Raw genomic sequence first — 17,033 nt, 5'->3', positions numbered from 1 at the left:
GACCAACACCGGCAATCCACGTTAACAGAACTTGGCAATCTTGCAAACAAATAAGTACGACCAAAATTGACACCGACAGGGATCAGTCGCGTCAGTGATCAATGGACTCCTAGCAATATTAAAATCAGGTCACAGTTGGATTTCTCAATCACTAGTTTTTGACACGTTTTGTTTGCAAGATTGCAAAGTACTAAAGTTCAAAATACCTAAAGTACGATACACGGGCTTTTTAGGTACGCCGCGTAAAGCTTACTTTGAATCTACAGCTGGGCCATTGTGCGAACAGAGCATTATATGTATTTAAAAGTGCTCTAAGTAATAAGTGTACATTTTTGCTTGAAAGAACATAAAATTAGAAACTAAAATTAATGTAAAACAAAAAGAAACAGATTTATAAAACCGTTTGGTTAAATATGTAAGTCAATAAAACAGTTCACGGTAGGTAATGTCTCAAACTTATACATACATCAAATACGCCATAACAAATAACACAATTTGTTAAATAATTTATTTGTATACAGTACAAATAGCTTTAGAGGTTTGTGGCTTCATAGGTACTTCATCATACATCGCTAGATTCTAGGAAACTTCATAACTAGGATTGTGAACCAGACTAAAGTGATAATAATCACATTACCTAAGAGATTAAATGCATAAATTAATTGCAAAATATTAGATTGAGCAGTAATAAATATGTTAGAACTGATTTGTCAAAAACATAACCTTCCTTCAGGCGAAGTCGGGTAATGAAACATGAAAGTTGTAAACAAAGGTTTTTTTGGCCAAACAATCGCCCATCTATAATTTTTGTATTTTTTACGAAACACGATATGGGATTCAGGCGGTTTTTCACTGTCTTGGGATGCGTGCGGCGGCCGGAAGAACAAAAAATATGATGAATTGAAATCGCAAAAATAAAATGTCTGTTTGTATTGATTTATGATGTCCAAACCGAAGTGTTCTTGACCACAATATTGTTAACATAGATGAGGTGAAGAAGTGATATTATGTACCCAATAGGTACTAATATAGGTGCCTTATGTTTTGTTTTGGCGTTTGGCGATGGCAACCTTTTGTGACTAATGAACTGGCTGCATTTATAAAAGATCTGGCTCTGCTGGCAGTGAACGACTGGATTAATAGACGAGTCTTAAGTATTGCTGAGGGTCCTGGCTTGGTCCTTCTTGCGCCTGGTAAAGGTCCTAAGTCAACTAAAGGTGAGCGGCTGGAATAATAGTGATGACTGACAAGGTGACGTCAACCGATCGGAACCGACTAACAGCTGATATAGGTCCTGATGCTTTTTATGTAGCTAACGACAAAGATGACCTGCCGGCCTAGGATGCGCACTACGATATAATCTTATCCAAGATTTTAGACGACAAATGTGTGGGTTTATCGTTTAAAATCGATAAGATTATCACATATCGTGAATCTTAGCCCAGCTGGTCCTCCTGCTACGTCCTATTGCTGTGAAGATGAGTCTTAAGTATTGCTGAGGGTCCTGGCCTGGTCATGCTAGCGCCTGATCTAGCTGACAATTAAGGCTCGGCGCAAATGGGCCAACGACTTGCCACCGGTTGCTGTGGTCGGTGGCCCATGAGTCTTAAGTATTGCCAGAGTAAATACAAATGAGTAGGCCATCTTCATAGAAACGCACCGAGCGCGGTTTGTATGTGAGCGCGCCAATATACGTATGCGGCGCGCACGCACACACTGACAAAATTCGGCGCAACCACGACTGGCTCCCCGCTAATCCACGCTTGTCAGTGTGTGCGTGCGCGCCGCATACGTGTTGGCGCGCTCACATACAAACCGCGCCCGTGCGTTTCTATGAAGATGATCTACTCATTTGTATTTACTCTGGTATTGCTGAGGGTCCTGGCCTGGTCCCGCTAGCGCCTGGTGAAGGTCCGCAGCCAGCTGGAGGTAACCGACTAGGTTTATAGGTGAGTCTTAAGTATTGCTGAGGGTCCTGCTAGCACTTGATAAAGGTACGCATCTAAAGCCTGGTCCGTGAGCACGTAGAATTTTGTCCAATGACCCCAAGCTACCCATCCTTATCGCTCGCGCGTAATTATGTTGCTGTCGCGCTCGCACACTCACTGCGGGCGCCCGTCGCACAGTTGCGACGGACCAGGCTTTAGCTGACAATTAAATGTTCATAAATGAGTTAAGTATTGCTGTGGGTCCTGGCCTGGTGCCGCTAGCGCCTGGTAAAAGTCCTCAGCCAGCTGGAGGTGAGCGACTTCGTTTATCTTAGGGTCCTGCTAGCACCCGATAAAGGTACGCATCTATCTGACAGTTAAATGTTGGGTTAGAAGAGTCCTAAGTATTGCTGAGGGTGCTGGCTCCTGCTAGCGCCTGGTAAAAGTCCGCAGCCAGATGGAGTTGAGCAGCTGGACCTGCTTAACGTTGCACACAGGGTTCTAACAAAGATATCACGCATCGCGTACGCATCTAGCTGACAGTTAAATGTTGAGTTAGATGAGTTAAGTATTGCTGAGGGTCCTGGCTCCCGCTAGCGCCTGGTAAAAGTCCTCAGCCAGCTGGAGGTGAGCAGCTGGGCCTGCTTAACGTCGCACACAGGGTTCTAACAAAGATATCACGCATCTAGCTGACAGTTAAATGTTCGGTAAGAAGAGTCTTAAGTATTGCTGAGGGTCCTGGCTTCCGCTAGCGCCTGGTGAAAGTCCTCAGCCAGCTGGAGGTAAGCGACTGGGTTTATTGCTGAGGGTTCTGGCCTGGTGAAGGCCCTAAGCCAGCTGGCAGTGAAAGACGAGACTTAAGTATTGCTGAGGGTCCTAGCTTCTGCTAGCGCCTGGTAAAAGTCCGCAGCCAGCTGGAGGTAAGCGATTGGGTCTATAGATGAGTCTTAAGTATTGCTGAGGTTCCTGCTAGCGCTTGATAAAGGTATGCATCTAAAGCCTGGTCCGTGAGCACGTAGAATTTTGTCCAATGACCCCAAGCTACCCATCCTTATCGCTCGCGCGTAATTATGTTGCTGTCGCGCTCGCACACTCACTGCGGGCGCGCGTCGCACAGTTGCGACGGACCAGGCTTTAGCTGACAATTAAATGTTCATAAATGAGTCTTAAGAATTGCTGAGGGTCCTGGCTCCCGCTAGCGCCTGGTAAAAGTCCTCAGCCAGCTGGAGGTAAGCGACTGGGTTTATTGCTGAGGGTTCTGGCCTGGTGAAGGCCCTAAGCCAGCTGGCAGTGAAAGACGAGACTTAAGTATTGCTGAGGGTCCTGTCTCCCGCTAGCGCCTGTTTAAAGTCCTCAGCCAGCTGGAGGTAAGCGACTGGGTTTATTGCTGAGGGTTCTGGCCTGGTGAAGGCCCTAAGCCAGCTGGCAGTGAAAGACGAGACTTAAGTATTGCTGAGGGTCCTGGCTTCCGCTAGCGCCTGGTGAAGGTCCTCAACCAGCTGGAAGTGAGCGGCGGCTCAGCCTTGTTGCCGCGCTCGCGTTCTTCCAGCTGCTCGAGCAGCTTGCGCTGGTTGTCGCGGAAGGCCGCGATGGGGTCGTCGAACTGGCTGTAGTAGAGCAACACTTCGCGCACGTCTGCCACTTCTGACATCGCGATCGCTGGAAACGATGGTTACGATTAGGTTCGGGTAGTAGCAGAAGTTTAAAAGATTGAGGTATGTAAAGCATTGGAGCGTCTTCACTCTTAGACTTTAGCAGCGCAACAGACGCGCTGCCGACAATCTATTGAAATTATGAATTTTAATTTCTGTGATGGGTCTGGGTGTAACTATGTATAATATGTATTTACAAAAAAAAGTATTTAAGTATGTTTATTTATTTATTTATTTAAACTTTTATGCCAAAATAAATTTGTACATAAGGCGAACTTAATGCACTAAAGCATTCTCAACCAGTTTACCTTTGAGTTGAGCAGAAAAGAAATTTGTTTGGCGGTACTTCTAGTGCAGGAAAGAAAAACAAATAATAATATGCTACATACATAAATAATATATAAAATATATAATAAATAAATACATACATAAAATAGATGATTGAGTTAAACTGAAATTACAATTCATGAAGATGAAATCATTTGGAGGAAGTGATTATGGACAGATTTTTGGCCAAGGATATTTTATTTATATAATCTCATACTATCTGACAGCGGATGCCTGCCTTCACATTATAAATAAGGGTTCCTTGTCAGGACTACGGAACTCTAAAAACGTCGATGCTGCGCTGCTATCACGCTTCTGACGCCTAATGTGAAAGTGGAGGGAACTTCGTGATTCCTTGGATAGAATTCATAAAATTCATTTATTTTTGCAAATAGGCTTTTAATCCTTCAAGCTCCGCGAATCTAGACACAATAGATAATCAATTGTTATGACATTAATTAATGCCGTCTGGGACTCAATCGGTTAAAAAGCACTTTTACACGTCCCAATATTAAGGCGATTAGTGTCCTCAATCCGCGCTAAATGGACATTTTGTAAAGCCTACTCCTCTTTAACTGCTGGACAGAAATAGTTGAAAAAAATGTATGTTATACAACAGTTCAAGGACTACATTTGTGACGTTTGAATTTTCGCTACGTGTCTTTGTTTTGGATTAAAAAAATAAATACGGGACATCGATTTTTTACTTAAATTCCCTACTCCTCCAAAACGGCTATGTTAATTTAAAAGATTTTTGCACGAATAGATTGGGAATTCTTTAATCTTTAAATGACACGTTGCGTTTTTCAATCGAACATTACTTTCATTCATAAATTTTACTTTTGATAAATTCCGAACGTTTTGCTGTTGAGGGGGCCTTCGCGGGGTGCGGGCGGCAGTCGGCCGCTGGCCTTCAGACGGGGAGGTTGTGTCACTCGCTACAAACTGACATTAGCGATCAAAATGAATTTTTTCTTTGGCTAAGTTGCACTACCTGACGTGACCTAACTTTGACCGTAGCTTTGGCGATAACCGGTGTTTTTTGTATGGAGTTAGACAGACTTTTGACGCTTGTCAAAGTTGAAGTAAGATGGTGCAACCCAGCTTTTGTTCGACAATAGATTTTATGTCAGAATTGTTCATAGAGTACGTGCAGTCAGATCATAAATTGCAAGCTAAATAAAAGCTTGTAATAAAGTCGGGTTTGTTCAAATTTCGAGAACGACTGAACCGACAAAAGCATTAGAAAATTTACAAAAAATAAAATAAAATTTTATCCCGCACAAAATGTTCATGGATTTTGTTATTTTTATTAAATACCTTTACGCCTGAGTTAAATGACACCGACATCAAGGTTCATCAATTTAAGTTTAAAATAATAGGCTGTAATGTATGAAGAAAGAGCTTCTATTCTGTATCTACCTATGCCCGTGTATTTTTGATCGGTGTCAAATCGGAGTTTTTGGTGCGGGGTGCGCGGGTGTTGCTCGCGGCGTGAAGGTCAAACGCCCAAGGTCATTGAGGACTCTAATCGCCTTAACCCTAACACTGCTTCGGGACAATAAATGGGCCAGTGCTGAGAAGAAGCAGCGCAAGAAACTCAGTCACTATTGTCAGCCTCCTTTTCAAGGGTTTACAGTCTTTAAAATAGAGCCTATACAGTGTCAGATAAGCCAGATTATTGCTATTTTATTATTGTTAAAAAAAATATTGTTTATTCCTAGATTTTTTTAAAAGCGACAAATAACGACCTGTTTTCATATTGACAGTTCAAATGGCTAACGCAGTACCGAATAAAATAAAACTTACTTTGTAATAAGTTGGCGAGATCTAGTAGCGACGTGTCATCGTCGGCGCCTTTCCACTTCTTCAGTATTAAAGAGTTCTCCGGGTGGAACTTGGTCGCTCCTTTATTCCAATCGACTACAATAACCTAAAATAAAAATTGATATTAGTATTCAAGCTGTGAAATGCCTTGTTTTCAAACAAATGGGTAAAAAGTTGCGCGAGACATATTCACAGACAAGTCAGACAAAATCGGGCGATAAAGGCTCTTGGTAAGTGGCATTTAGGTCGGTAGATTATGACGCATCTGCTTAATGTCTTATCATTTTTAAGGCCAAGATTGGATAGGGGTGAAAAGATAGGGACTAAACACCTATTTACAACAAAAAAATCACATTGTAATGAGACAAAGTCAAGAATTAGGCGACTTATTTTAACAGCTGCCTGAACAACGCAACAAAAGCGATCCAACCTTTGGACGCTTTGGACTAACCTTAGACAGATCCCAGTCCTTCCAAGTTCTTGACGTGCACTCCACCAATAAATGACGGGTCAGATCATAAACGCGTTGTTGGACGCAGCTACTGTCTGCAGGAACTGATCTACACCAGGATGCTTTCAACTAACCTTAGACAGATCCCATTCCTTACAAGGTTTTGACGTGCACTCCATCAATAAATGACGGGTCAGATCATGAACGCGTAGTGGACCCCGCTACTTTTTGCAAGAATTGGTCTACCTGAGACGCTTTTTGAACTAACCTTAGACAGATCCCGATTGAGTCCCTCCAAGTTCTTGACGTGCACGCCGTCTATAAAGTGCGTAGAGTCGCGGAACAGACGGTAGGAGATGAGCTTGTTCTCGGGGTCCATTTTATCGGTGACATGAAGATCGATCACGTGATATGCAGACCTTATAGGGGGCGGCTACTGTTTGCAAGAATTGGTCTACCTGAGACGCTTTTTGAACTAACCTTAGACAGATCCCGGTTGAGTCCCTCCAAGTTCTTGACATGCACTCCATCAATAAAGTGCGTGGAATCACGGAACAGGCGGTAGGAGATGAGCTTGTTCTCGGGGTCCAGCTTGTCGATGACGGGCCAGATCATGAACGCGTTCTCGGAAGTGAATATTACCACCTCATAGTTGGAGGCAGCTACTGTTTGCAGGAACTGGTCCACGCCGGGACGCTTTTTGAAGCTGGATGGGGAGAGAATGTCTTATAATTTAGGCATTATTTTGGGGAATAACAGTATTTCAAAGATTCCAATTTACTGAGACAAGGTAACACAGTAGTGAAATAGGGAGCCTGTCTACGGGAGCGGAGCGAGGTGGCAGAGTGGTCACTGCAGATGGCAGCAGAGCGGTTAGTTCTTCAGTGGACAGTGAGTTGCAAATTTTTTTGTATTACAAAATCGGGAAGCAGAGGTGCTTAGCGTCTAGAGAAACAGTTCGCAACTCCGTTCTACACTCATTCTCGCCTCGCTTCGCTACCTAACTCCGCGTCTTTGGACAGACAGTTTGGACGGACAGACAACTGCTCCGCATTACTACCTCGCTTCGCTACGCTCAGCTCCGGTAAAATTTTATCGATGATTTTAAGCGACAAATGGTCTTATCGCGGCGCTCATCGTAATGAGGGTTTTCGCGATTGAAAAATCCGCCGGATGGCAATACGTAGACGCGAGGTCCAAATGCTGCATGATTGGTTATTTTTGACATGTCATTGACAGATATGTCAAAATCCACCAATCACGCAGCAGTCAGACCCCACATCCACGTCCCGCCATCTAGCGGATCTTTCATTCGCGAAAACTCTCATTATGACTGAACAGAGTGATACGGCAGGTACAAAAGACACTTAACATCAGTGATATTCTATTTATTGCGAAGATAATTTACAACCATGTGCACACACTTGAATGGTAGGAAAAAGAGACCATAGAGCATACAACGCTTCTGGGTTGCCAGATATCGTTATTAAATTTTTACCAATGACTACAGGACACTAGTGTGTGAGAAGTAGCACATGATCATCGCTTACCGCCATCCAGTCTGGTAGGACCAGTCGGGGTGCACCAGCACGTCGGTGAACTCCAGCACCAGCGTGTAGGCTGGCTGGTAGGGCGCCGGCAGCACGTCCGGCAGCAGCTTCTCGCGGGACGGCTCCTTTATCATCTGCAACCCACGAGAACGGTTCACTTCAAGTTATAGAAAATGGGCGTTAATAAAGTTGCATTTGAGCGAAGCGGCTATCTGCTGCACGTCATTTATGCTAGTAACGACTAAAGGCTTCCACAGACCAAACGCGGGTCAGAAGCAGTGCGGGTCAGTTGCAGCGCGGCTGAGGCACACTGAAAGCGGCGCAGTTTAAAGCAGTTGCAACTCGAGCGGTTGTCAAAAATTTAATTATTCGAGAACCGCTTTTAACGCGCTGCTACCGCCCTGCGTCCGGTGTGTCATGCTAATATGGCCGTCGTAGTAATACAACAGCGCGAGCCCGCGTTCGTTCGGCAGTTGCAGTGCGGCGCGGTTGGAACGCGGGCCCGCGTTCAAATTTGGTGTGACGTACTTCTAAGAGTTTCTTATATTACAACGTGCGCGGGCCCGCATTCAAACTGCGCTGCTACTGCCCTGCGTTTGGTCTGTGGAGGCCTTAACAATTAGAATAATAATTTGACGCTTTGCGCCACACCGCGTCTCTAAGGGCCGCTGCTAAAACTTTGCACGGGGGCACCCAAGATGCTCCCGACGTCTGCCGCGGGTTTGCACCAGAGGCGGACACCTGACGCGTGCGACTGTATATTAATGCACGGAAATCGACACCCATATGTCCATCACTCGCCGCGTGTGTATGCAAGTGATGGATTTCCACTTGTGGTAGTGGTTTTAGCGGAGACCCTAAAGTGCGGTCGGAATTCGGACCTTTATAGGAGCAACTAGCTTTGGTCGCCCGCTACGCGGGCTACAAAAGCTAGATCTGCGATGCTGGCCGCTCCGGGCTTCGCCCTACGCGGCGCTCGGCCTGCGGCCTCGCATTCAGAGCTCGGCCTTCGGCCTCGCAAAAATTACAGGGGGTGTTTATTGTCTGTCACTGTGCTCTTGTGCTTTTTTGACGCAACACAAGTAAATCTATGGGTACTGTGGGGATTTGAACCATCGCTCGGCCTTTGGCCTCGCCTTTCTGTCTGTCACTGGGCTCTAGTCCTTTTTTGACGCATTAAAAATAAATCTATGGCGACTCACAGGCTTTAAACTATCGCTCGGCCTTCGGCCTCGCCTTTTTCCGCCCGGAACATTGTACCCCACTCCGGTGTCGCCATCTGCCGGAAAATTACTACCAAAGTTTGTGAATTTTTTGATCGCAACAAAATGGCCGACGGCTCAGCCGCCATCTTGTTTTTTGATAATCTGTGAATGTATCTCTTAAGAAGACTATACATGTCACAAATACTCAAAAGAAATTTTCAAAAACAATTGCGCATCTCGGAGTAACACCTCCCTAAAAACACCTCGAAATCGAATTTTCAATCCAAGATGGCGGCGCGGCCATTTTGTTTTTCCGTTTTTTTCTCAAATTTTTTAGCACACCTTGGCAACCCCAACAAACCACCAAAAAAGAAAAAATTCAGGATGAAAAACAAAAAATTTGTTGTCTCAAAAAATGCCGCCATTTTGTTTTTTGGTTCAAAAAATCTAAAAAACCTGGGTGTTGAAAAATCTAATTTAAAACAAACACCAACAATTTTACCCCCCTCCCCTTTAAACCCCCCAAAAATACCCCTGATCAGTGAGTGAGTGAGTGAGTAGGAATCGAGCTTTATATATTATAGATTACTCAACAAATACGGTCACATGAAAGTGCATTACCTTCTCGTAGAATGTGAGCTCCTTCCACGTGCGCTTAAGGTACTGCAGAACAGTCGGCAGGTTGGAGAACTCGTCCTGCAGCGGCTGTCCGTCGTCGCCGCGCCTCGGCGCTCCCATTTCCACCACCAGGCAACCGCCCATCACCGTTAGGGATACGCCGAACACTGCGAACCTGAAAATCACATGTTTTTCATTTGTTTATTTTTTATTTCAAAATGTATTTTTGTATCAATCCAAGGTCAGAGGTGGAATTGTGTAAAGCAATCGCAACCATTTGACAGTTCATAACGTACGATAAAGTCAGTTAAACAAAGCGTTTGACAGAATAATCGTACGTTATGAACTGTCAAATAATTACAATTGCTTTACACAATTCCACCTCAGCTCCAGAACAACTGTGTTGTCTTATCTGTGCCGTTGTGTTTGTCTGTTTTAGGTATGCATGCTAGACTATACCTAATAGCACTCAAGGTTTATAACTTCATATACCGTGTAATGGCTATGCTCACATGACATTGGCAAACGTGGAAACACAATAGCCATAGAGGAGAAGAAGTATTGTCAAAAATGCTCAAAACATTTTAACAAGAGCAGTTCTTGTATCATTGGATATTTATGATGAAGTCTTCAGCAAAACTGTTACCTTTAAAAAAGTTTTGCTTCATATTTTTTTATTAGAAACTTAATAGATATTCAAGGTGCTCTACAACAGAGGCCTTCCTCCCAATTCCAAACTACAATGTGGTAGTAGTTGTGCTCAAAGAATAATAATAATTCTTACCATAATACTATAATAATGGTAGCTGATAAATTGCAGAAGGTGATTGAAGAACAATTGAAGGGTGGGTTGCTAGACTGATTGGTCTCTGTCAACCAATGGACTATGACCCCATTCTTAACATGTTTTCACAAAAAAATATTAAATTTAACACAGACGTAGGCGGAAGTAGGTAGGTAGTATCTAGCCGATGTTTGGACCAGAATTTGATTAGTTAGTGCACAAAACTTTTAAATGCAAAATTAATTGTCGGCCGTTTGGTGTAGTGGTTCGAAACGGGCTACTATTCCGGAGGTAGCGGCTTCAATTCCCGCACAGTACAAACATTTGTGTGCATGAACATATTTGTTTGTATTGGACTGGGTGTTTTCTATGTATAATAAGTATGTATTTACAAAAAAAAGTATTTAAGTATGTTTATATCCATTTCTAGTACCCATAGTACAAGCTTCGCTTAGTTTGGGACTAGAAGCGCAGTGTAAAATGTACAAGGAAATTTATTTATTTTAATTAAAAAGTAGACAGCGTACCCAATCTTCATCCTTCTCCAACTTTTCTCATTTTCCTCCGTCTTCTCTTTGTTCTCTTTCTCGAACTGTTCCTGCTCCTTCTTAATTTCCTGTGCATCAATGTCTTTGATAGGGCTTTGTGGAAAGAAGCGCCCTAATATGTCTACCTTCTCTGCTGCCTTGCCATCTTTATTTTTGTCACCTAGAAGTATTTTACAAACTACTGTTAATATACTGTTATAAATTTTCAAATAAAGTTGTGAGGATAACACAAAATTAAAAGCAATACATTTATACAAGAAACTACTAAATACTGAAATAGGGAAGTATATCTGTGATCATTATTAGTGAGACAGTCTATGCTCCGAATTAATAGGAAACAAATTTTACTGCAAATAAGCAGTTATACAATAGGCAAATAGAAATTTTTGCAAGTACAGAAAAACTAACCTATATTTTCGGCTGAATAAAATCTTGCTGAATTCGCCGTAAATAACCAGTACTTTGGCCTAGCAAAATTTGTAGTCTGAAGTTTTGTAGTTTTACAACAAATAGCTTTAGTCAGAAATAGTGCTTTTCGAAGAGACATTTTAAAAAAATCACATTTAATTCACAACAAAATTGAACTGAACACAAATGTCACTTTTTAATAGTGTTCCTTTTTGTCAGCTCATTGGGTAAATTTGAACTTTTTCAGTGATGTACTTGTGTTTATGATTTTCGTGCGGTATTGCATTACGTAAAATAGATTATACAGACTTTAGTTAAAATGATTGAAATGGAACATTCTTTTTCTTTCTTTCTTTTTTTTAAACATATTAGCACCAAGGAATGTCTGAATATACTGGTGCCTGGTTTCCTTCATGCAGGTGACAGATCACACAATGAAAAAAATAAAAATGTCAGAAAAGATTCGCGGGAGGTCACTGCTAAAGATTTTTCAATAAATATTTCGTAAAATATTTGTACCTGTAGTGTAGTGATTGCACTTTTGTAAATTCAAAATAAATGAAAATATGGCATCGAAAAAGCTTGGTAGCAGTGATAAACAATATTCGATGATGAATTTTATTAAAAAAAGCAGTAGAGATCCCTCAAGGAGTAACAGCCCTAATAGGTATCTGTTTGTTAATAAAATCAAACCATATCTTTTTTATTATACACATTACTCCACAAAACATGCATAATAAGTTAGTATAATGATTATCTTTCTACTACAGTGGCGATAACAACAAAGTACTCGGTGTTGAGAAAAAGTCAAAGTTTGTTTGGAAGTCAAAATCCAACACTTCAAGTTCATGTAAGTTTAAAATTCACACATATTATTAATAATAAAGCCTATAATACTCTAAAAGATATTGTACTTAATTAATTTAACACTATTGTAGGTTAACAGTTTGTCCTTTGTCATAGGCCTCCTCCTAAGATCTCCACTTACAATAAAAAGTTTTTTAGAATTTATATGTATAACAATTCTTTTACATTACAGGGACTCCACCATTTAAGGCAAATGTAAGTGTGAATCCCTCATGAAAATAAAGGAATTTTAACTTGTTTTTGTTTGTTAGTATGAATTTAATATCTTATTCTGTTCTCTTCAGGGCCATTCTGATAATCAAGTGGCTTCGAGCATCCAACCAACAATGAATAAGCAGGCGAAACCAGTAGCAGCCAATATGAAGCAAATCCCAAATGAAAGGATCAAAGTTATGGACTCCATGGATGTTGTGAGTTATCTTTATTTTATCTGAACAGTCATTTGAACAATCTATGCTTATTTATTTATAGCTGAAAACATGTTTTAAATATGCATACAATGAAAATATTTTCTTTTTGCAATATAAAACTACACACAGAGGATTTAAAAAATAATAATAAATTGAGCTACAATGTAGTGTAGATGGCAATATAGCCTGAATTTATTGTGTGATTAAATCATGTTTTTTTCTTCTTTTTATTGTGTGAAGATAAATCTCACAATACAAAGAAGGAAAAAACATGATTGTTTTTAATTTACAAGTAAATGTTCTGTTCTAGGATGAGATCCCTGATTCCCCTGATATCTTCAATGATAAATGCAAGACTCCATCACCTGAAATTTCAAACAAATCAATCAGAATAAGTGCCACTCCCACCCCACCAAAATCCAAATCTTCTGTGGAGAAATCTGCCAAAACATTAAGGACTCCAGAGAAGTTAAGTCCCAGGAGAGACAATGACCCATTGAGAAACTTAAAACTAGATAGTTCTCTATCGGGGTTTTTGAGTAAGATATCAGAAAATCCAGCCCTCAGTCAAAAGGTAAGTTTTAACATTTAAACAAATATTAGTCGAAACATTACAGATTATGTGTAAAAAAAATTGCTCAAAAAGTATACAGGGTGTTAGGTAAATGGGTATATGAGCCGACACTAGCCCATGTTAACATGGTCATATAAATGGTATGGTGAAGTCAGAAAATTGATAATAATATCTTCATTTTAATTATTTTATTTTTCATACAGATCGTATTTTATAAAATTTATTTTGTATGAAAATAAAAAATAAATAAAATGATGATATCAAATTTCTGACTTCACCATACCATTTATATGCCCATGTTAACATGAGCTAGTGTCGGCTCATATACCCATTTACCTAACACCCTGTATTAAATTGTAGACATTTCATACATCCATAGATTGGAGTGGTGTTGTCTTTCGTTTTTCTTATCACCACTTAGAATATATTTTAAGTTTAAGGTCACATATTTTAAACCCTACTGCTGCTTCTTTTTATCAGATATTTTTTTTAGGAAAATAACTCACATAAGTTGGAAGACATAGAAAAATGTAAGATGCAGTACATAGAGCTGTTAGAGAAAATAAGTGATGCCTTTGACAGAATACCAAATGTTATTAGAGAGAAATTTCCAGGCTATGATAAGAGAACATATGCAAAAATGAAATCCCTAAAGTCAAAACTGAAGCATGTTATAAAGCAAAATAATGAGAATGATAAAGTACCGATACATAAACTAGAATCACCAAAAGTTGCTACTAATTTGAATGGTAGCAGTCCATCTATGTTGCAAAACTATGATGATGACCTTAGTGATTTTGATCTTGAGTCAAGTGTTATGAATAGAAAGAGGCTCTCTAACACTGAAATAAATAACACCAGTAAATTAGCCACTTCCACACCAGACACAATTAATTTCAATAAACTGCCTGGACCTAGTAAAACTATTTATTCAGATTTAATGGCCAAAAAGTCTCTCTCGTTTGACGCATTTTCTCCCCGAGACGATGCGTCAAATAATTTAGAAACTAGCGCCCAATCAGACACAGGGAATTTAGATGTGTCTGATAATGTTAACAAAAGCAAAGGCAAGTTTGTGTTCAAAAGACCTTCAAGGCTTATGTCCGAGGATTCTAGCAGTAAGACTTCCACACCTAACAGAGATGTGCCTTCAAGTACGCTAGAAAGACTAAAGATAGCCTCAGAAAAGCTGAAGCCTTTAGTGCAAGAGGAGCCGCCGAAATGTGCGCCCATAGCCAATAGTTCTGTAGAGTTCCAACCTCCTCAACTGAGCAAAAGTTCTCTGATGAATTATGATAAGCCATGTACTATAGTTTCTCCGATCGTAAAGGAGACCATAGTCCAGGATTATAGCGATGAAATAGACGACTACGAAATCCCTATTGACATGGACGATGAGCCAGATATGTATCTCGCAGAATCCAAAGGAAGCGTGATTAACATTAGTGATTCTGTAGCCAGTACTAGTAATGCTGAATGTATGAACAATCTGGATATACCAGTTGATGATGATGGTTTCCCCGAGTACCGGCCCGAAGACTTCGAAGACGACATGGTCCTGCTGACCAGTAAGGAGACAGAGGTAGTGAATTTGATGGACCAGTCCATTGCGAACGACAACGGGAAGGCCAAGTATGAAGGAATGGGGGACTTCCATGCTGGCACCAAAAACGATGGGATTACAGGTAAGGAATTAGAAGTAACTCAACTTTCGTACACAAGCAAGAAATACAAAAATATGAGTAGAGTAAAGAATTCTAGACGTGATAAAAACATAGGTTACTGGAAATACTATTGCATCGTTTTCCATCGCAATCAAGTTAATTTTCGCTTTTGTGGCGAAAATTCTTGAAGTCAAAAGAAAGTTCTCCAAGCTTAAGCCAAGTAGAGAGAGTCACAACAAGTCGCATCTCTCTAATGCGTCTCTTAAAGCAAAGCTGAAAAGATGATTTATTTTAAATTTAAAATCTTTATTGCACACAAAATCAAGCAGTGATTATGTGTAGGTAGATTGTTTGAATTTCAATAGACCAAACATTTAATTTGTAATTTGGACCTTATAGAGCCAGTAGTGTTGCACCAATTCCATTTCCTGATTTAATGGATTTTTTCATGAATTTTTTTGGAATCAGTGTCGTGTATACTACCACCCCTGAGATGGGCGTTGCTTTTACCAAACCACACTCTGTATAAAGCTACCTTAGCCTCAAACTTCCCTCGTCCCGCAGGCGAGTTTGACGGCTTCTCGTTCCCGCACTCAGAGCTGATGATGGAAACCTTCCGCGAGAAGTTCGGACTCAAGTCCTTCCGGCCCAACCAGCTGCAGGTCATCAACGCGGCGCTGCTCGGCCACGACGTCTTCGTGCTCATGCCCACCGGTGGAGGTCAGTGGGCTTCGATGATTCTGGTCTGGGGGCGTAGCGTGAGTGTACGTCAAACGCATTCGATGTCGACTGCGTATAAAAGTGACAGTAAATGTATGACGGATTGTACAGCGCCCCTAGCGGAAACTTTCAAGAACTAAAATGTTCATATATTTTTTCAACGCGCTCACTAGTGAGGACGTTTGATGTAACTGATAAACTCACACTAAGCCTAGACTAGATATGACTATGAGACTATGACTAGATATTTAGTTGCTTTGAAGTTTATTAAGAGTTAGTCAAAGATACAACAGTAAAGCGCTATAGTCTGTTGTAACATTCATTCAGAGTTGAATTTAAAGTTAAATTAGCGTTGCACACATATCGATAGTCTCTTGATTCTGTTGATATGTGTTGACTATCGATAGCCTGTTTCAGATTTTCCTAGGATGTTGGTAGTCGTAGTCTGCTCTATTTCTATTATGTAAGTAACTTATTTTCTCTCACAGGAAAATCATTATGCTACCAGCTGCCTGCGATTTTGACCCCCGGAGTCACCATCGTTATATCCCCATTAAAATCACTCATCTTGGACCAAGTGAACAAACTGCTTTCACTTGATGTAAGTATAAAATGTTCCTCGTAGAACGTTTTAAGAATAAAGATAAATAAAGTATGTGTTATTACAGTACAAGTAGCAGCTAATACGAATGTTGAAAACAACTCGTATCGCTGAAAAATTGCATACCGCGATGTAACTCGGCATAGCGACATCTATTGACAGTCATACGAACTAAATTGATACAGAATCTACGGGTTATACATTTTTTTCCTGACAACGAAAAGCATTGCCTGGTTGGTAGGTGATTGAAGGTGGAAGAGTGTTTCACCCGGAATCCTCAAACACAGCGGAACTGGCAATCTTACCAACTGCCGGAACACAACAATGCTGTTAACACTGTTGTCAGACTTATTTATGATGGCATAACTTTACAAGTTACAACGGACTTTCACAGATCCCCGCCGCGCACTTATCGGGCGACGTGTCTCTAGCGGCTACCGACGAGGTATACCACAAGCTGTCCATGCGGGAGCCGCTCATCAAACTGCTGTACGTCACTCCCGAGAAGATCAGCAGCTCGCCCAAGTTCCAGGACACGCTGGACAACCTGCACTCGCGGGAGAAGATCGCCAGGTCAGTGCCGATAATTTAGTGTAATGTCCGGCATTCACCGTAGATCCTCGTCGCGCACTTATCGAGCGACGTGTCTCAAGCGGCTGGACAACCTGCACTAGAGAGAAGATCGCCAAGTAAGTGCCAACTATAGTCTGGTCCGTGAGCACGTAGAATTTCGTCCAATGACCCCAAGCTACCCATCCTTATTGCTCGCGCGTAATTATGTTGCTATCGCGCTCGCACACTCACTGCGGGTGGCAGTCGCACAGTCGCGACAGCAATATAATTATGTGCAGGATGGGTAGCTAGGTAGGGGTCATGGGACAAAATTCTACGTGCTCACG

General features: G+C 41.3%; 2 protein-coding genes across 2 annotated transcripts; one reads left to right on the top strand and one right to left on the bottom strand.

Annotated features, from left to right (window-relative positions):
• Positions 1-365: 365 nt before the first annotated feature.
• LOC114360486 (mitochondrial import inner membrane translocase subunit TIM50-C) lies at positions 366-11,616 on the bottom strand. The gene is made up of 9 exons (XM_028315212.1): positions 11,299-11,616; positions 10,870-11,050; positions 9,562-9,733; positions 7,736-7,869; positions 6,666-6,891; positions 5,717-5,840; positions 3,434-3,587; positions 2,641-2,710; positions 366-1,545 (listed from the first exon to the last, which is right to left on the bottom strand). The coding sequence occupies exons 1-8, from the start codon at positions 11,435-11,437 to the stop codon at positions 2,677-2,679; spliced, it is 1,164 nt and encodes a 387-aa protein (XP_028171013.1). The 5' UTR covers positions 11,438-11,616; the 3' UTR covers positions 366-1,545; positions 2,641-2,676.
• A 144-nt stretch (positions 11,617-11,760) lies between these two features.
• Positions 11,761-16,753, top strand: Blm (Bloom syndrome helicase). Its single transcript, XM_028315643.1, has 9 exons — positions 11,761-11,965; positions 12,069-12,148; positions 12,338-12,360; positions 12,450-12,575; positions 12,886-13,149; positions 13,643-14,834; positions 15,378-15,533; positions 16,022-16,134; positions 16,529-16,753. Exons 1-9 carry the CDS (start codon positions 11,865-11,867, stop codon positions 16,724-16,726), a joined length of 2,253 nt encoding a protein of 750 aa, XP_028171444.1. The 5' UTR covers positions 11,761-11,864; the 3' UTR covers positions 16,727-16,753.
• Positions 16,754-17,033: the final 280 nt, after the last annotated feature.

The sequence above is a fragment of the Ostrinia furnacalis genome, unplaced genomic scaffold (genome assembly GCF_004193835.3).
Source record: "Ostrinia furnacalis isolate ACB-3 unplaced genomic scaffold, ASM419383v2 OfSCF0322, whole genome shotgun sequence".
In the NCBI taxonomy this organism is placed as follows: domain Eukaryota; kingdom Metazoa; phylum Arthropoda; class Insecta; order Lepidoptera; family Crambidae; genus Ostrinia; species Ostrinia furnacalis.
This window is presented reverse-complemented; position numbering and strand designations above follow the sequence as displayed.

Excerpts from the sequence above, each read along its gene's own strand:
- LOC114360486 (XM_028315212.1), bottom strand. The coding sequence starts at position 11,437 with ATGTCTCTTCGAAAAGCACTATTTCTGACTAAAGCTATTTGTTGTAAA. Across the intron at positions 11,051-11,298 it reads TTATTCAGCCGAAAATATAG|GTGACAAAAATAAAGATGGC; the intron begins GTTAGTTTTTCT and ends AAATACTTCTAG. Across the intron at positions 9,734-10,869 it reads TGGAGAAGGATGAAGATTGG|GTTCGCAGTGTTCGGCGTAT; the intron begins GTACGCTGTCTA and ends TGTGATTTTCAG.
- Blm (XM_028315643.1), top strand. The coding sequence starts at position 11,865 with ATGGCATCGAAAAAGCTTGGTAGCAGTGATAAACAATATTCGATGATG. Across the intron at positions 12,576-12,885 it reads TTATGGACTCCATGGATGTT|GATGAGATCCCTGATTCCCC; the intron begins GTGAGTTATCTT and ends GTTCTGTTCTAG. Across the intron at positions 13,150-13,642 it reads ATCCAGCCCTCAGTCAAAAG|GAAAATAACTCACATAAGTT; the intron begins GTAAGTTTTAAC and ends TATTTTTTTTAG.